Source organism: Budorcas taxicolor, chromosome 2 (genome assembly GCF_023091745.1).
Source record: "Budorcas taxicolor isolate Tak-1 chromosome 2, Takin1.1, whole genome shotgun sequence".
Taxonomy (NCBI): Eukaryota; Metazoa; Chordata; class Mammalia; order Artiodactyla; family Bovidae; genus Budorcas; species Budorcas taxicolor.
In genome coordinates, this window is record NC_068911.1 from 138218513 (window position 1) to 138245313 (window position 26801).

General features: G+C 38.7%; 1 protein-coding gene across 1 annotated transcript in view; it reads left to right on the plus strand.

Annotated features, from left to right (window-relative positions):
• PARD3B (par-3 family cell polarity regulator beta) overlaps positions 1–26801 on the plus strand; it is a 1141780-nt gene that overhangs the window by 953653 nt on the left and 161326 nt on the right. The window contains exon 20 of the mRNA XM_052664164.1: positions 1664–1966. Within this exon, the coding sequence (XP_052520124.1) occupies positions 1664–1966 (303 nt within the window). The remainder of the gene's footprint in view (positions 1–1663; positions 1967–26801) is intronic.

The window sequence follows — 26801 nt, forward strand, 5'->3', positions numbered from 1 at the left end:
TTTATTTTTTCACTCATGTAGGCCTTCAATATATATTTCTAGGCAGATATAGATCTTTCACTTTTAGCCCACAATCCTTTCATATTCTCAGAGCCCAGGTCTTCAGATTTATCCCCATCCTTTCTTGAGTCTTTCTTTCACCTCCTGAGCCAGCATTGTCTTACTTTTCTCCTCCTGTACTCAATGCACCTTATTTGCCCGGTGATATGAGGTCGCATTCTTTCCTCTTTAGTGGAGAACACCTCCTGACACCATCATATCACCGTCATCCACTAAGATGCCACAGTGACTTGTCCATTTTCACATGCAACTGGAAATTTAGGAGATCCAGTCTAACACTTTCCAGATTAAATGTCAAATTCTCAAAATTCAGATGGGTTTGGAATACACTGAACTGTATTTTACTGCTCGCATTCCCGGTAGTCTACACGGTACACTGATTAGCAGTAGCATTTTGTAATATCACTAAAGGCTTTAGTGCTGTGGAGTTCTGCCAGTAATGGTGTTTAATTCACTTATATGTGCCAATTCATCTCTGTCAGGAGCCTATTAATTTCACTCTTTTACTCTGTCCCTAGTCCCTGTATAATGAAACACAATGATCCCCATTTGTGTAACCAAAAACTTACAGTCTCTTATAAATTATCTCTGATACCACTGCTTTTAGTGACCAGAAAGCCTCTGTAGTTTCTTTTTCATAGTTAAATCAATTTTTGCAAGCGCTTTTCTTTAGAAGAAAACACTAAAAATCAAAGGCACCAAATAAGAAAGTCACAGACAAAGTGTAAGATTCTGATGGGCTCTTTGATGTGCATCCCTTTCCCAAGGTAGGCTTCTAGAATATTACACCAAAGATGGACTGTTCCCATGAGCACAGCCCATTTATAGAGAAAAAATGTTAATAAAAATCAGCCTCTGACTCTGTAATCAGCCTAGTCATCAGCAGACAAAATGTTTAAATAACTGCATTGGAGAAGGAAATGGCAACCCACTTCAGTATTCTTGCCTGGAGCATCCCAGGGACGGGGGAGCCTGGTGGGCTGCCGTCTCTGGGGTCGCACAGAGTCGGACACGACTGAAGTGACTTAGCAGCAGCAGCAGCATTGCTATAAAAGTAAAGCTGGTGTTGTTTAGTTGTTAAGTCATGTCCAACTATTTTGCGACCCCATGAACTGCAATCCACCAGGCTCCTCTGTCCCTGGGATTTCCCAGCCGAGAATACTGGAGTGGGTTGCCATTTCCTTCTCCAGGGGATCTTCCAGACCCTGTAACAAATAAAGTGTTAGTCATTCAGTCGTGTCTGACTCCTTGTGAACTCATGGATTGTAGCCAGCCAGGCTCCTCTGTCCATGAGATTTTCCAATCAAGAATACTGAAATGGGTTGCCATTCCCTTCTCCAGGGGACTTTCCCAACTCAGGAATCGAACCCGGATCTCCCGCATTGCAGGCTTATTCTTTACTGTCAGAGCCACTAGGGAAGCATATGTAACAAATAAAATGAATCCTGTGGAGTTTGCTCTTAGCATTTCTGCACGGTGTGATCTTCAGTATCCAGAAAAGTGGCAGTTAAGTAACTGACAAGAAGTAATTAACATAGATTCACGAGAGTCTATCATTGTATAAGCATTTAAACTCACATACATCTTGTTCGACATTTTCCAGGATTGGAGCAAAACATCAGGAGCTAAGGGAAAAGCAGGCAAGAGGTCTTATTGATTATGCTACTGGTGCAATTGGATCACTGCATGATATGGACGATGATGAAGTGGACCCCAACTATGCCAGAGTGAACCACTTCCGGGAACCATGTACATCAGCAAATGTCTACAGGTCTCCATCTCCGCCTCGGGCTGGACCACTGGGCTACCCTCGAGATGGCCGTCCACTGTCTCCAGAGAGAGACCACTTAGAGAGTCTCTATGCCAAGGTCAACAAGCCATACCATCCACCAGTGCCAGCTGACAGGTAATGTAACTTATTGAAAGATGAATGTGGTTTTAATTCAGTAAGTTTCAAATTATCTCCACTGCTGAAGCAGATAAAAATATATCCTTCAACCTGTTAAAATTGAAATGACATAGTACCCTTGACAAGTGCTATACTTTGACCTACCCGTAAGGTATCAGCCATCAAAAATAAAACAATTGCCAGTTATAAGGTGGCATGAATGAATAGCAGTAGTTGAGTTCATGAGGCAACAGGGAGCAATTTTTGAAGGAATGCTATAACAGAGGACTGGTGATGAAAACTTTGAAGGGATGTTATCCTTTCTCCTAAGAGTCCTACTATAAAAGATGGATTCTAGAAGATGGCATGACTCTTGAAGGTGAGGGGTCAGAGAAGAAAGTGTTGATTTCTAAGTCGGTATAATTGTGGATAACCTCTGAATTGCAGAAGACTTTGAAATGATTGAGATTTTCTACTGAAGGCATGTGTGATCCGGTATAGATATTCCTGGGTGATCAGAGGTAGAAAAGGAGATAATCTTTGCAACAGGAGTTTGATGAAGTAGAGGAAGATAAGAGGTGACAAGGCCAAGGATCTTAAGGTTTAGCAGCTGAGGAAAGAGATAATAGGACCATCTGTCAGTATAATCAAAGTAGGTAGGGAGCAGAATGATTCCAACCCCACCTCCTGCCAGAAGCAAAATGCCTCATTTCTTGAAAGGGTGGTATAAGAGAGTGTTAGTCAATATACATTGTTAGGTGACCCTTGGAATTACACACACAAGGAATGAGTTGACTGACCTTGGTTTAATCTGCTGTAACTTGAAGTCTGGAGGGAGGAGGTATGTGTTGCGGGGGAGGGGGGTGCTGGGTGGCAGGCACAAAGAACTCTCACTCTAGATGAAAAAAAAAAAAAAAAGACTTGTTTTCCAGATTCCCTTTGGTCCTGACAACCACCCAGTCCCTATTAGTAACCAGCTTTTGTGTGATAGCATGATATATTGTATATGTTTACCATTTACATTTCCCCAGCTGGGTGATATTATGCACTTTCAATTAGGTTGGGGAGAGGAAGGAAAATCATGGCGTTTTTATGCAGACTGTAAAGTGCAGCTTCACAAGACTGATTACCTTTCAGAGCCTTTCCAATAACCAAGTGGGAAGGAAGGAGCAATTTTTAATCCTTACTGTCAAGCTTCCAGGTTGATAGTATTAAAGAAAGATGGTCAAGTTTTTCTTTGGGATAAAATGAAAATATAAATTCCTGTGACTGTGTGAGAGTGTGTGAGACAGCCATAACAGAACTGTTAATTCAAAGGACTGCCAAGCCTTAATAAAGGGTTGAATTTTTGTTACATAAATGATGGGACCAGGCATGAGTCTCTTCTGGCCCCGACAAAAGCCAATCTTACCTTCTCTGAATCAGATAGGTCTTCATTGCAAACCCATTGGCAAGTGCCCTCTGCTAGAATTCCAGTGCAGAACTGTTTCTATGAACCTCCAAAGCCGATGTTTCTGATTCTAATTCCATGAAAATAAATACTAAGCATTCTAATAAAAAAAAATTCATTGTTCAAATGTGTGTGAAAAGGTCTGGGTTAAGCCATATTGAATAGGTTTTCTTACTTCTGTCTTCTTATCCCCAATAACTAACATACCTTGTAAGTTTCTAAGAGGAGCATATAACAGTTAGCACTTCTACTCCTCAAATTTTTGTCACCAAAGGCTTATTTTTCTTTCTAGATCATATGGCTGTTCTTTGGAACACTGGAAGACTCTACCTGATACTAATTTTCACCCATGTAGATTTGACCTGGACAGAAATTTCTTAGGATAATTGTAACTGTAGCCACAGTAGAATGATATCAGAAAATATATATATATATATAATATATATATATAATGTGTGTGTGTGTATATATATATATATATAATGTGTGTGTGTATATATATATATATATATATATTTTTTTTTTTTTTACTGCATAGCTCAGACATGTGTAATGAATATTCTTTCCTTTGGGTCTAACCTCTCTGTATTAATAAATGATCTAAAGTTCTTTAGGTGGAGTTTTAGACAGTTGTCATATTTTGGGGTAACATATCAAAGTGTAACTATACTCAGAATTATCTTTATTCTGTTCTTATCTTTAACCATATTTAAGATTTGTTCTACTCCTTGTTCTTTAAATCTTAAGCAGTTTCTGCTTCAGCGTATAATAAGCATTCAATAATGTTAGCTATCATCATCATCATTATTACTTGTTTTTATCAATGAAATTCTGAACTCTCCAACATGCCTGGGTCCTAGTAAGTCTAATAAAGTTGATGTGGTGCTCATAGGCGGGAACTCTGAGCTCTAAGCCTATCTTATTTACAGTTAGAGGCCTGTCATTCATTTAATCATCTATACAGTCTTTCAGTCACTCAGTGAGTGAGTGTTTGTGTTCTAGCTACTGTCTCAAGCTCTAGGAATTTTAAAAAGATGACTAAGAGGTGGTTCCATTCCAGAGAAAATTATATTCTAGGGAGGAGGAGATCAACACATATAGAAATAGATAATTACAATTTAACATAAACAGAAGAAAAAGCTTTTCTAACTCAGCTGCTCATGAAAGGTCTCCAAACGGAAATGATATCTGAACTGGTTCTGGAAGAATTCATACAAATTGATCAGATACAGAAAAAAAGATTGTTTTCCTTATAGACAAGTTAGCATGCACAGGGGTGAAGTGGCTGGAAAGAACAGGGCACATTAGGGAAGCTCAGAACATGGAGAGTGGATGGGAAGGAAAATGACAGAAGATGAATCTGGCTACAGTTACAATTATCCTAAGAAATTTCTGTCCAGGTCAAATCTACATGGGTGAAAATTAGTATCAGGTAGTCTTCCAGTGTTCCAAAGAATAGACATATGATCTAGAAAGAAAAATAAGAAGATTGGAGCCAGGTTGTGCATGAATAGGTTCCATCCTGTATTCACACCTTATGATTGGTGGTAGCTGTCTGCAGATCTATGGTAAGAAGGGTTCTGAAATTATGCCTGAATAGTGCTGCCTTCCCTGGGCTACAGAAGAATGAGCAGTAGTGTGTGGGAGTGGGGAATCCTGTGTACAGTGGGAACCATCAAAATGCCATAACTGGAGAATGAGCTGATAGATCTGTATTTGGAGGAAATAGCTCTGCCAGTTTGATGGCAGACAAACAAGAAGATGGTTAGATGGTTAGACAAATGAAGATACGATTACAGTAGTGAGGGATGGTAAGGGTCTGGATTAAGAGAGTGGCATTGAAAATGGGAGAAAATAAAAAGCAGCCAAAAACCTTAGCTTAAAACTAGGAGACAGTTGTTTAGGAGAGACCAGAGGTAAGATTAGCCTACCTAGACACAGCATCTAAACCTCACTTTTAGCCCTTCAGATTTGACATGGCTGCTATCACCTTCATTTATAAATATTTATTGAAGTCAAAACATGAGGCAGGCTCTGTGCTCAGAGCTGGCTTTACAAGGATGAAGAAAACAAGCACATAACCTTGAGCAGTATAGTCATTTCTTCAGTATAAACGCCCCTGGCTATTTTAGTCTTATAATGGACATCTTTAGCCTTCTTAGTAGCCATATTCTGCCTACGCTCAAGTCTCTTGAACTTATAACTGCCAACTGCCCTCTGTTGAGGACACCATGCACAGTTGGGTACTGTTTCAGATATGGCTAGAAAACACAGAAATCTTTGGGACTCTTAGATCCTTTGGTCTTAGTCCTTTACACTTGTTAATGCAGCCTAAACTTTTTTATTAGCTGTCATTATTGGCTTTTATTGCACCAAGTTAAATATTTGCTTGTTCTGTTGGCCAATTTTTGTAGCCAATAAAGATATTTTAAAGTATTGATTTTTGTCCTCCAGTATATTAGCTAGCCCTGCTAGGTTTATACCATTCTCATATTTAATCAGTGTGGACTCGTGTATGTCATTGATAGGATCATTGATCAATGTCAAGTATAATCCCTGCAACTCATCACCTGAGACCTCCATTAATCAATGCTATTTCAGATGTTCAGTTAACTATTAATCCAGTCTGCTGTTTAGCTGGTGTGCATTCTTGGTTCATCCATGAACATCATGGAAGACTGTCAGATATCTTACTGATATTAATATACACTGTTCTTGCAAGAACCTTTGATTTACCAATCTAGTAGTCCTAGGATTTACCAATCTAGGATTTACCTAGATTTACCAATCTAGTAGTTATATAGCAACAAGTTTATTGAATTAAATATAACTGTTTAGGAGGGTTGTTGATTATATCTGGCTATTGACTCTTCAAAGTCATAGATTTGGGAAACTGTTAAATTCAAGTAGTCAGTGGTTAATTCCTAATGTCAGTCCAAACTCCTGCTGGCATGTTTCAGTCATCAAAAACAAAAAGTAGAAGCAGTCATAAAGAGTGTGAGGAGAAAAGGCAAAAACCTAGAAAACAGTTAAGATTCTCCTAGCTCAGTCTTATCACCAGCATAAGTGAGGACTGTACTTAGCTACTTTTATTACACATTTAGCTCCTGTGTCAGCTGTTAAATATCATGACTCATCAGATGTTCCTAGGCTTCCCTGGTGGCTCAGATGGTAAAAAAAATCTGCCTGCAATGCGAGAGACTCAGGTTCACTCCCTGGGTCAGGAAGATCCCCTGGAGAAGGGAATGGCTTCCCAGTCCAATATTCTTGCCTGGAGAATCCCATGGACAGAGAAGCCTGGTGGACTATAGTCCATGGGATCACAGAGTCAGACACAACTGAGTGACTAACACTTATGTTAGATATCCCAAAGTTTGTCATCAGAACTAATGCTATCTTCCTTACCTCGTTATTCCTATGTTCATTTGGTTCAAAGTTGGGCTCAACATTGTCCATAGAATGGAGTAGCTGAATTTCTAGGGGCCTCAGAAGAGGTGTCAATAGCAATAGTGGATCCAGTCAGATCCTGTTTGGCTGTAAACAATAGAAAACCCAACTGATATATTTGTCTCAACTTTTAAGGAATGTAGGTGGTCCTGGCCCTCATAAAGTCGGCTTTTTTCTTTTTTTCTTCAGTAGTTAGGTCTTTTTCTCATGTTGCCTCATGATTCTCAGATAGCTCTTGTAGCTCCAGACTTCACGTCCACTCTCCAAGAAGAAAGTACGGAAAAGGTATAAATGGCCAATGAAATGAGCCAGTCAAGTTCATCCCTTTGAAAATATTTTCCAAAAGACCACAACAAATTCTCATTGTCAAAACCTGTATTTATTAAGTCTTTGAAGTTGCAACATGGTACTGAGAAATATTGTTGCATAGTTCCAGTAAGCAAAGGGAGAAGGGAATTCTAGTAGCTTTTAGGGAATCACTCCATGGAAACTACCACAGATTACCTCTAAATTCTCTTCCTTTGTTTTTTTTACTTCTCTTTAATAACACAAAAGTTATAGATTGATGCTACATAGCACTCTGTTCAAATATATTCTTTTTTTAAGTGAAGTATAGTTGAGTTGCAATGTTGTGCTAAATTCTGCTATACAGCAAAATTACTCACTGTCAGTTCAGTTCAGTTCAGTGGCTCAGTTGTGTCCAACTCTTTGGGGCCCCATGAATCGCAGCACACCAGGCCTCCCTGTCCATCACCAACTCCCGGAGTTCACCCAAACCCCATGTCCATCGAGTCAGTGATGCCATCCAGCCATCTCATCCTCTGTTGTTACCTTCTCCTCCTGCCCCCAATCCCTCCCAGCATCAGAGTCTTTTCCAATGAGTCAGTTCTTCGCGTGAGGTGGCCAAAGTACCGGAGCTTCAGCTTTAGCATCATTCCTTCCAAAGAACACCCAGGACTGATCTCCTTCAGAATGGACTGGTTGGATCTCCTTGCAGTCCAAGGGACTCTCAAGAGTCTTCTCCAACACCACAATTCAAAAGCATCAATTCTTCGGCTCTCAGCTTTCTTCACAGCCCAACTTTCACATCCATACATGACCACTGGAAAAACCACAGCCTTGACTAGATGGACCTTTTTTGGCAAAGTAATGTCTCTGCTTTTGAATATGCTGTCTAGGTTGGTCATAACTTTCCTTCCAAGGAAAAGTTATACTCACTGTATAACCCCCCAAAAAATATTTTCATTAACTCCTCCTGGGAGGCTATTCTTATTATGTAGGTCCTCCTTTATAGCTGAGACAGACAGATCTCAGTCTGAATAACTTCTAATATCACTGAAGTAAAGCAAAGGGGGACATACACTCTTAGTTTCCTAGAAAACTAAAAATGTACAGAAAAAGTCTGTTTGGGGAGATTCTAAGATAAGGATGATGAAATATAGAAAAAATGTTAACCGGAAAGCTTCCTGGCCAGCTATGAACATTTCTTGTGCTCCTGGGGCAATGAGGGATCTTCAATGTCTCTTCCCCAAACAGTTTCTTAATTTCAGAGGATTAATATTTCACTGAGTCACAGCTGTGTCATGCACAGTTGTTGCCTCTGTTGATGTTTGTCCCCAGTCTTTCTCTCATGATTTTTCCTGTTGCATTTGCTTTCATTTCACTGCTCTTTTTTTTTTCTCTCTCACTTCTGTTCACAGCTTTGTGAGGCTGTGTGTAGGGATTTGAACAGTGAATGCAGTAGATTACTTGGAGATGTGTTTTTTAGTTTCTTCAAACAGCCAAAGTGCTCTTGTTTCAGTTTGGGAATCCCAGTGATAAATGCCATATCCATAGAGAGTTAAAATTCATCAGTTGAGCAAAGTAATCAGATTTTTTTCTTAAAACATATTACCATCAATTTTTAAGTGACTTTTAAAGAATAATGAGAAATCTCTTAATGAAAGAATCTATGGCCAGATAAGTGCTAATAGTAACTGATATACCATTAACTCTACTTTGCTGTATCCCCTCTCTTTCAAACTTGATGTTCTCATTAATTTTTCTTTTTTCATCTCTGAGAGCCCTACTCTTGGGACTCTGCTAGACTTATGTCTGCCTAAGTTGTCAGCTTCCAGGAGTGACAAATGTAGACAACATTCCCCTTTATTATGCATGAGCTAGGCAAGGAAATTTGGTACTCAATGCCCATCCATTTCCAAGACCTCCACCTCCGTGCCATCCTCAATCACTACTAGTAAGGGAGCACATTTGAGGAATGCTTGGCAAAGGGCTACACTGATTTCTTAAGGCTGTCCTGTAAGCACTGACTTGACTGCTTTTCAAATAAATGTCCTGATCCTTAGGATATATTCATCTAATTTATCCTATTTACTGAGAGATGTGAGGGAATATACATAATTTTTAGACATATAGATAACACAAATAGAACAGAATAGAATTCAGAATCTTCTGTCCTCTGAAGGGATGCAGCTGACACATTAGAATAGTAACAGTGATATGCTATGAGGAGGGTGGGCCAAAGGGGCTATAGAAGCCCCAAGAGAAGGGCACTGAATGCAGATCTGGGTGGTCAAAGAAGGCTCCTTGGAATCTATATCGTGACCTAAAGAACAGGTAGAAATTAATCCGGCAAGCAGAAGAGCACACACAAAAGTCCAGTGAGAAGACGTGGTACATTTAGAGAACCGCATGTATCAGAAGACTAGAGTGTGGTATGTAAATTAGGGTGAACTAGAGGAAAAAGATGAAGGTGAACTCAGGCCATGTTGTTAAAGGCCATATAATCTGAGATGTAGCATTTAGACTCAAGAGCTTCATGGAACCCTTGAATTGGAGATGGCTTGTTCATATTTATATTTTGAAAAGATAACAGGAATTCTGTAGAGTAGGTATCTCTTTCAAGTGTGAAGCTAGCAGCTCAGAGAAATTAAGAAACTTACCTGTAGTATTATGGATTATACATTGACAGAGCCAGGATCCCAGTGCAGGTCTGACTCCAAAATCCATTCATGAGCTGCCTGCTATGCTAGGGATTTTCACACTGCAGGTTGTAACCTGTTTGTACACCTTGAAATCAATTTAGTGGAATCAGACAACATTTTTTTTAAGAAAATAGGATTGACGAGAATAGAAAAGAGCATCATAGATTGTAATAATAATTATTTCATAATTTCTTTAAGTTATATATGTATGTAAAATGCATGTGAAAGTGACAGTGTTAGTCACTCAGTCATGTCCGACTCTTTGCGACCCCATGGAATGTAGCCCACCAGGCTGCTCTGTCTGTGGACTTCACCAGGTGAGAATACTGGAGTGGGTTGCCATTCCCTTCTCCAGGGGATCTTCCCAACCCAGGGACTGAACCCAGGTCTCCTGCATTGCAGAGAGATTCTTTCAACTCTGAGCCATATGTATACAGGGGATGTATGTGGGTGAATACTGGGACATGATGCAAAATACACTTATCACTGTAGATTGATGTTTAAAATGCTGGAATTCACTAAGCATGCGAAGAGCATTCATGTTGCTCCTCACCTGCCAGACACCCTGCCATCCTTCTCTCCCTCATTTATTCATTCCATTAAAAAATATTAGATGACCCATAGGTGCAAAACATCCTGCTCAAAGCTATGGAGGAACAAAGACATATCAGAAGCCTTAGGCTTGGACCTACTTCTCTGCAGTAGTGCTAGATTTGTGTTGATTTACCACACTTAGTCCAAGCCTCTTGTGACCTGTGGTTTGCATTAATCTTTTAGGCGAAGCCACATACCTTTTCATTAGATAATCTTTGCTGATGCTAGAGACAGATTCCAAAGTTTCTTCTTCATAATTTCTGTATTTAATGCAGTGAGTAATCAAGAATAGGCCATTGTTAGATCAATTGCTTTCCTGTATTTACCCTTTCAAACAATAAATACTCAGTGGGATGAGAAAGCACAGTAAAAGCTAGTTTTAATGTTAGTACTCATAAGTGTCCAACATCTTAAAGAGATGTTTTAATATTTATATGTGGTGGAACACTCTCCTCTCTGGAGAGCTGACTGGGAATTGATATGAACCCAGACAGAAATAAAATTCAAGAGCCATTTTTTGTACAGATTTTCGATCATGCCTGAGCAGCACTCTGGATTCCCTCAAACTTGGCCATTACTCGACCTCTGATTTTCCCAGTTGCCAAGATCTCTGAGCACAAGCCTAGGGGGAAGATTCTCTTCAGTGCAGATGGAGTGGATTTTCTATGTCAAGGTCAGTAGCTAGACTGGGCCCAAGCCATGGCCATCCTTAGAGCAAAGCCTGGTTGGATATCCTTATACCACTCCTTTTTTTTCTCATTTATATATTTTTATTTGGAAATGTTTATACCAGTACAGTTATACATTTCCTTTTTATCTTTTTTCTGGTGTAGTATCTTCATCTATAGAATGAGCATGATTGCAGTACCTACATAATGCTGTTGTTACAAGAATTGAACTGAGTTTACACGTGAACACAAAACAAAACAAAACGGAAATCAGCATCTGGCAGTTAATATGGATCATTAAAGTTTAAGCTAATATTATATTTGCTATTATCTGGGCATTTATACCATTCTGCAGTTGAATATTATTAATCCCCTAGAAGTGAATTAAAATTGAGTGGAGGGCTCCAAATGTTCTTACTTCTGTATTTAGTAAATTTCTTTTCAGCTTGGGTGAACAGTTCTTGCCAGCATGACCTCATGTAATTTTGTTTGCCTTTTTCATAACCATATGCTTATATTTATTATGTATAGCCATATTTGCATGTAGTTAGAATTACTTTTTAACTTTTTATTTTGAACTTTTCTTAAAGTAACAGGAAGTTAAAATATAGTGCAGAGAAACCTCTTATACCCTTGACCCAGTTTTCTCCAGTGACTTCACCTTACATAACTATATGAAAATCAGGAGTTTTATGTTGGCACAATGTGTGTGTGTGTGTGAGTCTATTAATTTTACCACACCTGTAACTACTTCTGTAATCAAGATGCAGAACTAATTCGCCAACACAAAGTGATCCTTCTTGCTACCCCTTAATAGTTATACACCCTTCCCTCTGCCATCCCCAGCCCCTGGAAGTCATTAATCTGTTTTGCATCTCTATAATTCTGTCGTTTCTAGAATAATGAATAAATGGAATCACATAAATGGGGAAGTTCATGACTTTTTGAGATTAGCTGTTTTTCACACAATCCTGGGAGATGGTGGAAGACAGAAGAGCCTAGTGTGCTCTTTGTGTCCATGGAGTCACAAAGAGTCAGACACAACTTAGCAACTTGTGATCCATTCAAGTTGTTGTGGGTATCAATAGATCATTCCTTTTCATTGCTGAGTCTGTTCAATGGATGTACCACAATTAGTTTAATCATTCACCTCGTGACGGACATTTTATTTATTTCCAATATGGTAATAGAGCCTCAGTGAAAAATCACCAGTAGATTTTTGTGAGAACATTAGATTTTAGTTCTTCCTTTCCAGTCTGCAAGTTTCTAACTTTATTTTCTTATCATGTCTTATGACAATGGCTAGAACAGCAATGGCAAAAGTGAACTCCTTGACTTGTTCCTCATCTTGGGAAAGCGTTCAACCTTTCAACATTAAGTACCATGTTAGCTTGGGTTTTTTTTTTAAAAATATTGTGTTGTTTTTTTTAATTTTTATTTTTACTTTATTTTACTTTACAATACTGTATTGGTTTTGCCATACATTGACATGAATCCACCACGGGTGTACATGCATTCCCAAACGTGAACCCCCCTCCCACCTCCCTCCCCATAACATCTCTCTGGGTCATCACCGTGCACCAGCCCCAAAGCTTGGTTTTTTTATAGATGTCTTTATCAAGTTGAGGAAGTTCTCCTTCATTCCTAGTTTTCTGAGGGTTTTTTTTTTTTAATCATAAATTGGTATTGTGGTTTGGGTAATGTTTTGTATTTTTTTCTGTTTCAGTTGATATGATCTGGTGACTTTTTTCTCTAGCATGTTAATTCATTAGCTTGCATTTATTACTTTTCAAACAGAGAATCACTTTGCATCCTGGAGTAAACCCATTTGGTCATGGTATCTAATTCTTTTCATATATTACTAAGTTTTATTTGGTAATATTTCTATAAGAATTTTTGCATTTTATTCATGAGGGATATTAATCTGTAGTTTTGGAGTGTTTTGGTACTTTCATTGGGTTTGGTATCATGGTCATACCAGTTTCATTGAATGGGTAAAGAAGTGTTACTTCTTCTTCTGGAAGAAATTATATAGAAATGATGTTAATTCTCTATAAACATTTGGTTTCAGAATTCGCCAGCAAAACCATCTACACCTAAAAATTTGGGGGAGGTTTATAATTATGAATTCACTGTCTTAATAATTATAAGGCTGTTCAAATTATATTATGTGAGTTGTTGTAATTCTTACTTTTCTAGGTGTGGGCCTGTTTAAATTGTCAAAGTTATATATATGGAGTTGTTTATAGTATTCTGTTTTATTCTATTGATAGTATATTTCCTTATTGAACAACAGAGTCAGTAGTAATATTCTTTGTTTCATTGCTTATTATAGTATCTTTTATATTTTCTTTGTCAGTCTGATTGGAAGTTTATTAATTTTATTGATTTTTCAAAAGATTGATTGAGGGCAGGAGGAGAAGGGGACGACAGAGAATGAGATGGTTGGATGGCATCACCGACTCAATGGACATGGGTTTGGGTGGACTCCAGGAGTTAGTGATGGACAGGGAGGCTGGCATGCTGCGGTTCATGGGGTAGCAAAGAGTCAGACACGACTGAGCGACTAAACTCACTGACTGAGCTATTTTATTTTATTTCCTTTATTACTTTTCTGTTCTAAATTTCATTGATTTATGTTCTTCATTATATCTTAACATCTGCTTAATTTGTTTATTTTTTTTTTTCTTTCTCTCTCTCCCTTTTTCCTAATATTTTGCAGTGGGATCTTAGATTATTTGAGACTTTTTCTTTTCTTTTCTAGTGCAAGCATTTAATGCTATAAAATTCCCTCAGTGTTGCTTTGACTATATCTTATAAATTTTGATATATTACATTTTCATTCTCATTCAGTTCATTTACTTTTTTCAATTTCTGTTGAGACTTTCTCTTTGATCCATGGATTATTTAGAAGTATATTTTCTAGTTTCCAACTGTTAGATTTTCCTATTGTCTTTCTGCTCTTAATTTCTACTTTTACTCTGTGATCAGAGAACATGCTCTGTAGAGTTTTTACTTTCTGTTTTAAAGTTAAAATTAGCCTCCTAATTGTAGATTTATCTTCTTGTCAATTTTTGCTTTATGCACTTTGAAGCTTGTTATTCAGTTCAGTTCAGTTCAGTGGCTCAGTCATGTCCGACTCTGCAACCCCATGAATCGCAGCACGCCAGGCCTCCCTGTCCATCACCATCTCCCAGAATTCACTCAGACTCACTTCCATCGAGCCCGTGATGCCATCCAGCCATCTCATCCTCTGTCGTCCCCTTCTTCTCCTGCCCCCAATCCCTCCCAGCATCAGAGTCTTTTCCAATGAGTCAACTCTTTGCATGAGGTGGCCAAAGTACTGGAGCTTCAGCTTTAGCATCATTCCTTCCAAAGAAATCCAAGGGTTGATCTCCTTCAGAATGAACTGGTTGGATCTCCTTGCAGTCCAAGGGACTCTCAAGAGTCTTCTCCAACACCACAGTTCAGAAGCATCAATTCTTCGGCGCTCAGCCTTCTTCACAGTCCAACTCTCACATCCATACATGACCACAGGAAAAACCATAGCCTTGACTAGACAGACCTTAGTTGGCAAAGTAATGTCTCTGCTTTTCAATATACTGTCTAGGTTGGTCATAACTTTTCTTCCAAGGAGTAAGTGTCTTTTAATTTCATGGCTGCAATCACCATCTGCAGTGATTCTGGAGCCCAAAAAAATAAAGTCTGACACTGTTTCCACTGTTTATCCATCTATTTCCCATGAAGTGATGGGACTGGATGCCATGATCTTCGTTTTCTGAATGTTGAGCTTTAAGCCAACTTTTTCACTCTCCTCTTTCACTTTCATCAAGAGGCTTTTTAGCTTCTCTTCACTTTCTTCCATAAGGGTGGTGTCATCTGCATACCTGAGGTTATTGATATTTCTCCCAGCAATCTTGATTCCAGCTTGTGTTTCTTCCAGTCCAGCGTTTCTCAAGATGTACTCTGCATATAAGTTAAATAAGCAGGGTGACAATATACAGCCTTGACGTACTCCTTTTCCTATTTGGAACCAGTCTGTTGTTCCATGTCCAGTTCTAACTGTTGCTTCCTGACCTGCATACAGACTTCTCAAGAGGCAGGTCAGGTGGTCTGGTATTCCCATCTCTCTCAGAATTTTCCACAATTTATTGTGATCCACACAGTCAAAGGCTTTGGCAGTCAGTAAAGCAGAAATAGATGTTTTTCTGGAACTCTGTTGCTTTTTCCATGATCCAGCTGATGTTGGCAATTTGATCTCTGGTTCCTCTGCCTGTTCTAAAACCAGCTTGAACATCAGGGAGTTCACGGTTCACGTATTGCTGAAGCCTGGCTTGGAGAATTTTGAGCATTACTAGCATGTGAGATGAGTGCAGTTGTGCGGTAGTTTGAGCATTCTTTTGCATTGCTTGTTATTAGGTACATACAAATTTAGGATTGTCATATATTCCTAGAGGACTAACTCATATTATTTATGACTCATCGCATTTTATTTCTAGTAATTACTGCTGCTTTAAAGTCTACTTTGTCTGATATTGGGCTTCCCTCATAGCTCAGTTGGTAAAGAATCCACCTGCAATACAGGAGTCCCCAGTTCAATACCTGGGTTGGGAAAAATCCCCTGGAGAAGGGATAGGCTACCAACTCCAGTATTCTTGGGCTTCCCTTGTGCCTCAGCTGGTAAAGAATCCACCTGCAATGCGGGAGACCTGGTTTCAATCCCTGGGTTGGGAAGATCCCCTGGAGAAGGGAAAGGCTACCCACTCCAGTATCCTGGCCTGGAGAATTCCATGGACTGTAAAGTCCATGGGGTTGCAAAGAGTCAGGCACAACTGAGCAACTTTTACTTTCACTTTGTCTAATATTGATATAGCTATATTATCTTTCTCTTGCTTAGATTTTGCTTAGGATATTTTTTCACTTTTTTATTTCAATAAGGTTGCATCTTTTCTAATTTTGTTTTCCTATCCAGTCAGATAACATCTGTATTTTAACTGTAGTATTTATGCTGTTTGTATTTAATGATTCTGCATATATAATTTGATTTAAATCTCTATCTCACTCTTTATTTCTATTTGTTCCACCTATTCTGTGTTTATTCTTCTCTGTTGTCTTGCCTTTTTCAAGATTATTAATCAGGCATTTTGTGTGATTCAGTTTTTTTCCTTGAGTTTTTATACTTTCTTTTTTTCTTCTTATAGTACTCAAGAAATGATAACACACATTCCTGATTTATTATAGTCCAAGATAAATTTGTACTTTTATCATTTATTGAACAATGTATGGAACTGAGAACACTTTTATCACAACTTACTGTTTAGGCTATGTTTTCATGTATTTTAAATCTGCACATATTTTGAACCCTGCAATACAATGCAACTAGTATTTTATATATTAACTATTCATTTACTTTACTTCTTTTTGTCCTTGTTTCTTTTTGAATGTCTTTGCTTCTATCTGTGATACTATTCCTTTTTCCCTTTAATGGTATTTCTTACAATGTGGCAAAGCCTCTCAGTTTTGTTTTTTAAAAAATGCTTTTATTTTACATTAATTTTTTAAGGATTTTTCTTTGGGTATGTAGTTATCAAGGGCTTTTTTTTCCTGTTATTTTTTTTTTAAAGATTTCATTCCATTATTTCTGGCTTTCCATGTTTTCATCAAAGTCTGTTGTCAGACTACTGTTACTCCTTTGAAAATGATCTGGGTTTTTTTGTGTGTGTGTCTTTGATTTATTTAAAATTTTTATGTCTTTTGTTTTCCACCAGTTTTACTGTGGTGTGCGTGTATCTGTGTGTGGTAGTGTTGTTTAAACAGAGTTAGACTGTGTAGAGCTTCCTAAATCTGTAATTTAATGTCCTTCATCAATCTGGAAAATCCTCAGCTATTGTCTCTTCAAATGTTGTTCTCTGCGCTGTTTCTTACTTCCTCCTTTCCTTCTCAGACTCCAATAACACAAAAATATTAGACTATTTTGTGCGTGCACATATTCCTTGCTGACTGTTCAGTGCTTCTTTTTTTACCCCCTGTGTGTTTTAGTCTGGTTGTTTTTGAATGCTTTGTCTTCCAAAATAATAATTTTCCACTTGGTTTTCAGTCATTTGGCCCTATCTCCTGGTATGCATTAATCAAATGCTAGACATAGTGCTTGGAATATTGCAGAAATAATCTCAAGTTGATGTTATCTTTCTCCAGAGAGAATTTGTTTTTGCTTTCTGGCAGGCAGTTAGAGTGGAGGCATAATGCCTTAATCTACTCTTGGATTTAGGTGGCTAGAAACTGGAATTTTAGTTGTTGTGTGTGTAGTCCATTTGTAGTTTATCCTTAGCCTTTCTGGGATCTGAACTGGAAATCCAGGTCGTTTACCAGGCCCTCCTTCTTTAGCAGATATAAACTCTAATTTCTGTATTCTCAACATTATGAGAATGTTAAAATTTCTGCTCAGTCTACAAGTCTCTTAGCCACTAAACTCTGCTCAATCTTTTAGCACTTGATTCTGTGCTACTTATGAATTAGCAAGTGATTTGCAGAGAATAGTGCCACAGTTTATTGGACTTAATTCAATGTGCTCATTTGCTTTTCAGAATCAGTCTTAGCCCCTCAAGTTCTGGCTGCTTTGGGAGTTCTCTGATGCCACAATGCCATCAAGTAGTTTTTTTTCCCCTAATTGATCCAACTTCTGTAGTTTCTCCTATGAAAATGAGACTACAACAAGCTATTTCATCATTACCAAAAATGGAACATCCTTTTTTTTTTATGTTGGTATTGATAATGTCAGTTGATGGTTAATAGTCATTGTTGTTAGAGGATTAAAAAAACTAAGATGCATGATAACCACATGTAAGGGCGTGATACATATTAGAGCAGTCATAAATGATTTGACATTTGAACCTAAATATACACCGATTTTGGAAAAGTTATAGAAGAGATTGATCATTAGTGTTCAGTTTTTTTTCATGTTGTTCTTTTTCACTCAGGCCCCAGAGAACAGCCAGCATCACTGTCGTGCTCTTGAGTGTTGGTCTCGTGAATTTTACATTAGTGGCATTTCTAAAGGCTACTTCTCCTTACCATGCTCTCACTCAGAGACCCTGCGGGCCATCCTCACCATTTCAGTGACCATATTTATCAAGTGGGAGGATGGGTTTGTTTGCTTCTCTTGCAGCTCATGCCTCACTATTCTTCCGTAGAAAATAACTAATCTGTTGGTGCTCAACTTCAGTCCTTTCTCTTCTTAACTATTTTCCTGTATTCTGCCAGTTTTCCACTCACTGAAGTTTTGTTACAGCCTTTTTCTTCTGGCACTGAGACCAGTGTTGGTAAAAGCTTGCAAGTATCTTATGAATTGGATTCTCTGGGCACTTATGTAAGTGAAAACTGAAAAATGCCAAGAAGAAGAAATAGAACTAGATCTAAATGTTTCAGAAATTCAGGACATTATAGTACCAAAAGGCTTGTATGTGCTTAATTCTAGTTTAAAGTCTGGAAAACAACTTTTATGAATATATGTGATTTTCAAGTCTTAAAATTAATTCACTGGAAAGCAAAACATGTAAAGCAGTAGACGTCAGCAGTAATTTTTAGATAACAGGAGTCTACATGCAGTTTTGAAGAGGCTCAGTTTATAAATTCTCTTTGGGTCATTTTATTTTTCTGAGAAAGAATTTCTTCAAATTTAGCTACATCAGATAGAGTATGTCCGGAATCTGCTCCATTGTGGGTTTTAGGATCTAGAGGCATAATATATATGAGGATTCTCAAGACTAATGATGGTAATAGTGATGATGGTGATGATGATAGCTAATAACTGTGTTTACTCAACACTTAATATGTGCTCAGTACTGAGATATTTTACATGCATTGTTTTGCCTCTTGAAAAGTCTCTGTCTATTCATTACTTCTCTTGAGGTTATCCTCTCTCTCCTAGTGTTCAATAATATGGAATTTGAACTTGGGTGTAAATGCTAGGTATAAATCCTCCGCTGTGTAATCCTTGGTCATAGTATGTGATATCCTTGAACCTTTCTTTCTTCACCTCTAGGGTGAATGTGATACCATGTCTCATAGGATTCTTGGATATTTGAAGTTAATACATGTTAAACCCGTAGCACAGTGGCTGGCTCATAGGGAGCACTCAACAAATTTGGGCCATTATTTTTTTCTCACTTTTTTAACCAGTGTTGGTTAAGATGCCCTTCCCTTCACTAGATCAGTCAGCTAGAGAATGCAGTGAATAGAAATTTCTAAAAATATGAGAAAGGAAAGGAGATTACAAGAACCTTTAAGGATGTTAAAGCTAACCTCTCAGGCCAGGGCTTAGGAAACATGGTTCTTTTACTCTTCTTTGAGTTACACAGAACTTACTAGTTAATGACTCTCTATTTATTCAACCAATATTGGTTTGACCATAGTTCCTACTGTCATGGAAATTAAGATCTACTGGAGGCAACAAATACTAAATAATTTTAACTACTTCTTGAGTACACCTAAGGAAAAATACAAGGTACTGTGAATGTATTTGATGTTATGAAGGATTAACTGAAAAAACTGACATTTTAAGTTGAAACTTGGAAAAGTGGAGTAGTCAGAAGTTTGTCAAGGAGAAAGGGCATTTCAGACATAAGAGCAACATAGGAGAAGGCCCTAATGTGGAAAGGAACTTGGCTGAAGCTTGTGAAGGAGCTTGGGAAGAAGTAAAACAAGGTCCTCTTACCAATACCAGGCAGAGAACCAAAGCTTAGTAACTGGATGAGTTAATCATTCTGCATTATTCATTCTCTTCGTCATACCAAGAGGTATGCCTCTGCACAAGCATAGAATCACAGCATAAAAAAGGTGCCCCTGTTTTCTTCAACATCACATCTCAGGGTACCCATTATTATCAGCCTATTCAGAGACATGCACCTCCTAGCTCCCAGAAGCCTGACCTATTTCCTACCCCACCCCCTATCACTCACTCATAGGGCTAATAAGATGCTTTACTAATCTGATAAACTTAAGCTCCTATAGTTCAAGATCAACTATTAATGGTCCAAGGCAATGGTTCTCAAACTTGAGCTTGCAAAAGAATCGCCTGAAGGGCTTGTTAAACCACAGATCTTGGCTCCATCCCACAGTTTCAGATATAGTAGGTCTAGGATGGTGCCCTAAAATTGACATTCCTAACAAGTTGCCTGGTGATACAGGTGCTGCTGACCTGGGTGCTGTACTTGTTGAATCACTAGTTTAAAGTGTCATTCTTCTTTCTGCAGGTTGTTGTTATTGTTCAGTTGCTAAGTCATGTCCAACTCTTTGCAACCTCATGAACTACAGCACACCAGGCTTCCCTGTCCTTCAGCAGGTTAACAATCACCATTAGTTCCTTAACTCAAATCAGACCTATACATTGTATGTAACTGCTGCATTTGCCTAATGAAACCATACCTTTCTGTAGGCAAGACTTACCTTAAGTATTTGTGCTCACAGTGCTTGGGACATCATAGGTACCCAGTGCATGTTGATTAAATGCGTTGATTAGTGAAGGAATCACTCAATGGATCTAGTTCAGTGGATTTTGTGCATTATCCTTTGGAAAGCTCACACGATTCCTTTCAGTCTGAAAGGCCTTCTTGGAGAATAAATTATTGCCGTTCTCTTTGAATACAACTTCAGAAATTGTGGAGTCAAGATATGCTTGTATTTTAAGTACTTACTTGAATTAAAAGCTGAATTGCCAACAGGATTACATAATGCCAAGTTTGCTGAGCTCAAATTGTTTATGTGCATGTTAGGTTCTAAGTTCTTGAGTCAATCAGTACATTTCTGTGTCTAATTGCAATCTTAAATGTTTTGGGTTTTGTTTTTGTTTTTTTGACACCTGCACATGTTATTTTCAGTCAAAACCAGCTTTGGTAATTTGCACAGGTATAATATAACTAAAATGAGACTTATAACCACCGTTGTATCACCTACATCATATGGGTAATGAATTCAGAGGTGCTGTACCTCAATTCACATTGTGATTCAGAAAACGGTCTGCTCTTTCTCCCATTTTCACTCTTACAGTGTTGTAAAACATTTTTAATGAACACATTAACATTTTTTCTCATTCCAGGAACATGGAGTTTTAATAGATGATGCAACAATTTTCATTTGTAACTCTTTATATTTGTCTTTCTAATCCTTATATTTGGATAAAAGAAAAAGAAAAATGCCCAAGATTATCATAATTCTCCAAAATATTATATTTATAATCAGAAAGCATATTACTGCCACCAATCAAATCATAGTCTAGTTCCTGAAGTTTGGAGCTGGTTTTGATGTGGGCCATCCATCAAATCTCAGATGTGAGCCAGCACTGGCTCATGGATCAAAGCCTTCTATGTATTATGATGAGCCAGCCTGAACAAATTCTGTGTCCAGGTTTTAGCTTGGACTTTGACCTCAGTGGACACCTGTAACATTCAAATTATTTCTCTCTAGGTGCTAATAGAGTACTAGATAGAGAAAAAAGTTTTTTTAGCTTCAGCTGACCTTTAGTTTTTTGCTCTGTCCCCTTAGTCATTTTGAATGCATTCACCTAATTCAGGTCAACTACCAAAAAAAGGATGTGCTACTGTATTTATTTGGTGCTGGTTGCCCAGTGCTAAAGAATAACTCAGAGATGACATTTCCTATTCTTCTTGAAACATAAAAGTGAAGAATTTTAACAATGGATCCAAAATATCATTGCAAAAGTGTGCTCACTTAGGGGAACTCCGCTGAGAAGATGCACATTCCCAGACATGTGTTACCTTTGAGCATTCAGGGTAGCTGTGGCCTGGCCAGGCACTACCTTCAGGCCCTTCAAGAGGCAGCTGAATGATGCTAGTGTTAACATTTTACTGTGCATTAATTCTTTATTAAAAAAAAAAAAACTGTCATTTAGCTTTAAATGCTAATATGCATATGGTTAATTAAGAAGCCAAAATTGGCTATAAGCTTGGTGAGCTCTAAGAACAGGGAGAGAGAGATCATTACACTTCTGCTCATAGTTAGCTATTTGTGAACCAGCTGATAATGTGCAAAATTAAGATTTCGTAAGTGGCATTTGAAATGAATGGTTAATGGCTGAAGATTAATTAAACAGTCAGAGTTGCTGAAGAAAAGCTGTTTAAAATTATGTTTATAGGCCAGTCACTTGCACACTGCAACTGAAATCCTGATAGACTGTGGCCTTTTCTGTTTACCAAGAGCATTTTAACAAAACAGGCCTTCCCAAGTAGGGAAGCCCACCCTTCTCACACACTTTGCAGCCTGGTCATAGCTTCAGGGGACTTTCCTTTGGAGTAAAAGCCTCCACGTGGGAAAATGGGCCAGCAAAGTATCTTACTTAGGGAATCTTCACTAACGCCTTCATCCCAGGTAACCAGGCACATCTTATATCCTTCCTGCGTGCTGCATGATTCTGAGTTAGAGTAGGCAGAACCCATGGGGTTTTTAAGAAGCTACTCTGTAATTCTGTGAGAGAGACAAAACAATAGCAGTCTATTGTTTTCACCCTGTAGTGGGTGTTTCCTGTAGTCTGAAACAGCAGACATCTTGGTAATGGAAACACCTTTTTTTTTTTTTTTTTAATGCATCTGTCTCTATCATAGGTCCCTTGGGGTAAAGGTTTGTCTTACACACTGCAGGTGCTATAGAAATATTTGTTGAATGCATTTGTCATTAGTTCAGTTCAGTTCAGTTGCTCAGTCTTGTCCAACTCTTTGCAACCCCGTGAACAGAAGCATGCCAGGCCTCCCTGTCCATCACCAATTCCCAGAGTCCACCCAAACACATGTCCATTGAGTCAGTGATGCCATCCAACCATCTCATCCTCTGTTGTCCCCTTCTTCTCCTGCCCTCAATCTTTCCCAGCATCAGGGTCTTTTCAAATGAGTCGGCTCTTTGTATCAGGTAGCCCAACTGTTGGAGTTTCAGCTTCAACATCAGTTCTTCCAATGAACACCCGGGACTGATTCCCTTTAGGATGGACTAGTTGGATCTCCTTGCAGTCCAAGGGACTCGCAAGAGTCTTCTCCAACACCGCAGTTCAAAAGCATCAATTTTTCGGCGCTCAGCTTTCTTCACAGTCCAACTCTCACATCCATACTTGACCACTGCAAAAACCGTAGCCTTGACTAGATGGACCTTTGTTGACAAAGTAATGTCTCTGCTTTTGAATATGCTGTCTAGGTTGGTCATAACTTTCCTTCCAAGGAGTAAGCGTCTTTTAATGTCATGGCTGCAATCACCATCTGCAGTGATTTTGGAGTATTTGTCATAGCTCAGCTCAATAACTATTGAATAAAGAAGTGAAAGGGCTACTAAAAAGTTTGGCAGCAGGATTTCCCAGGCTGTTTTAAATGTCTTTGCATTCATCCAACTAAATGGTCACCTACTCTTCTCCTGTACCAGGTGTTCATGTGTGACTGTGCATGACAGTTCTCAGGGACCAAATAGTTTAGTGGAGGAGACACAAACACAGAAACAAGTACTGTAAATCTATCGCAGCCACACTGAGCATGGAGTAGCCAAGAAAGGGATTTAGGAATCTCAGGGTGTGGGTGGGGTCATTCAAGAGCGTATTTTCCTGTAAATTTCAAGTAAAATAATTCTAGTGATTTTTAAAATATATTAACATTAAAATGTGTATTTTTGTTTTTGAGTGTATTCAGTTAAATCTGCTGTGACTAGGCATAAGACTCAAATCCTATAGGCCAGACAGTTGTGGCTCCTGTTTGAAAGTTCCCCAGGGATGGAAATCCTGCAGCCTCCCTTGGTATTCTTCTAGCATTTAATCACCCTTCTAATCAAGAAGTTAATCCTATTTCCTCTTCTTCAGCTTTCTTTGGGTTGGTAGAACCTGTAAATGCCCATGAGACCCCTCGGAAGCCTTGAGAAGTTAATTAGTCAACACCAGGCTGCTCTTGGTTCAGCAAGATGCCTTGTAATTTGAGACTTGTACCTACACTGTAGTGCTGAGATGACTTTGTGATCTCTCGAACAAGCTGAAATCATTTTGCTCCTGGTTTAAAGAAAAGGAGAGCAATTTGACATTTTAGCGTGTTTTTAAAAGGTTGCCTTTATTACATTTTCATCTGCATGTCTACTTAAAACAATCGAAAGTTTAACCTAATGTCATATAATACAGAAAGCAAATTGCAATGGTTGGTAAGAAATAAAATCAAGAATTATTAATAATGATTTGTTGTTTAGTCGCTAAGTCATGTCTGAATCCTTTTGCGACTCTATGGACAGTAGCGTGCCAATCTCCTCTGTCCATAGAATTTTCCAGGAAAGAATACTGGAGGGGGTTGCCATTTCCTTCTTCAAAGGATCTTCCCAACCCAAGGATCAAACTTACGTCGCCTGTATTGGCAGGTGGATTCTTTACCACTGAGCCACCAGGAGATAGCCAACACTAACATTATTGAGAATTTGCTGTAGCTGAATGCTGTTTTCACTGCTTTACATGTGTCACTTAACCTTCTGACCACCTAACCAGATAGTATCTTTACGATTCCCAAAGTACAAATGAGGAATCTTATTTGCAGAAAGGGTAGGGAACTGGCCTGATGTCATCAGGGGTGGGGCAAGATTTGTACCTCATTAGCCTGAATCCAGAGCTGAGATAGACACTCAATCACCACCCTGCTATGTTGACTTTTATATTCTTTTTTTTTTCTTTTAAGTTATTTTTCTTTTCCCTAAAATTCTTTTTCATTATCTAGACTCTTTTATCCCCCATGAGTATAAAGCCCAAATCTATAAACTTTCCTTGAGGACAGTAATAGCACTCTCCTGAATAGCAGTCCCCAGGTCACTGGCAGCTCTTGCTGTAATTACGGGCGGCTGAGTGGCAAGTCATTCTACTTTAAGAAAGGCAGTATCGGTTCACTTAAGAAAAACTGATAATTCAAAGCTTTTTTCCGTTCTGGTGAAAATCGAATGATGCAAAAGGAAAGAAAACAGGTCCTTCTGGGAGAAAACCTGCCCTGTTGAAGGAATGGGGTAAAAACTTGTCTGCAGATGTCAGAAGCATCTGGGGAGCAGTGAGGTCCAATAATTGCAGCTAAAAGCTGCATTAATTGACCAGTGATGGGTTGAAAGCTGCCTCCAAAGAGGAGCCCTAACTCGCTGGTGCTCTTTTCATAAGCAGGGTGAGAGGCAGGAGGTCACCTTCCATGGGGTTCTGCAGATAGGAAGTGAGCAGCTATGACAGAAAAGTCTATTTGTACAGAGGAAAAGCTTAGCTTTTCCAACTGCTGCCTTCAGATCACCTGAGGATCCTGTTAAAAAGATTTTAACTCCAGAGGTCCAAGGTGAGGCCTGAGATTCTGCATTTCTGACAAGCTCCTGGGTGACTGATGCTCACCAGGCTGGTCCAGGGACTACACTGTGATGAGCAAGGGCATGGGCTAGAGTAAGGCAGTGAATCATTGTTGTTGGTTTTAAAAATCATTTTCAATGAATACGTGGCAGATCTTTTTATAACCTTCCAGTGTTTCAGCTGTCATTTCCTCATGTCGGGGAGATGTGTGAGAAAGCACATTCATGTACAGGCCAGAATATTCTTGGCTCTGTTTGGGATTCTGTTTCCTGGAAGGGAGAGCATGACTTTCTCTTTGTCTTACTTGTATTGTAAAAGCTGCAGTCTGCGTCACTATCCCTGCGTTGACCTCTTGCTGCACTCAGAGTAGCCTCTTGGACCTTCACTTCATGCTTTGTCTCCACAGTTGAATAAGCATAAATTTTAATTTCTTCCCCAAGCGCTGTTACAGATCTGCCAAGATTAGTTTTATCAATACAAATAAGTAATCCATTTTTCCCACCACACCCCATTCAATTAAGAGTCTCAATGGTTCTGTTTATTCCATCCTTTGCTTTAAAGCCAGTTACATTAAAATCATGTGCTTTATTCTCATATTTGTGTATTGGTGTTACTTTAACTAAATACTATATTTTCTCATAAGAGTATCATCGTCATTGAACTACATCCTAAACAAGACAAAAGTTTCTAGGGTATGTCCTTTGCCACAGTCTTGTTTGAATGCCTTAATTTTAGATTAAATTATTTATTTGTTTTTTGAATAACAAAAAGAAGTAGACACCACTGGAGCCATTTGCAACTTAGTGAGAAGAGAGGATAAAAAGGGTATTTTTTGTGGGAGTTGGGTCACATATTGATGTGTTTATTAATTATGTGAGATGCTGCTGCTGCTAAGTCGCTTCAGTCGTGTACGACTCTGTGCAACCCCGTAGACGGCAGCCCACCAGGCTCCCCCTTCCCTCAGATTCTCCAGGCAAGAATACTAGAGTGGGTTGCCATTTCCTTCTCCAATGCATGAAAGTGAAAAGTCAAAGTGAAGTCACTCAGTCAGGTCTGACTCCTAGCAACCCCATGGACTGCAGCCTACCAGGCTCCTCCATCCATGGGATTTTCCTACTGAACTGTAATAAATGGGAAGATGTTCTGAATTAAGACTTTTCTTCTCTATGTGGGGAACAGTCAAAATTGGAACAGAACCACAAGGCCCAACCTGGTATCAGGACAGTGGAGCTGTTTGATTTCAGGTTAGAGCAGCTCTGTCCAATAGAAATATAAGGTGAGCCACACATGTAATTTTAAAAATTTTGTAGCTCCATTTAAAGAGGTAAAATTAATTTCATAATGTATTTTACTTGACCCAATATATGTAAAATGTAAC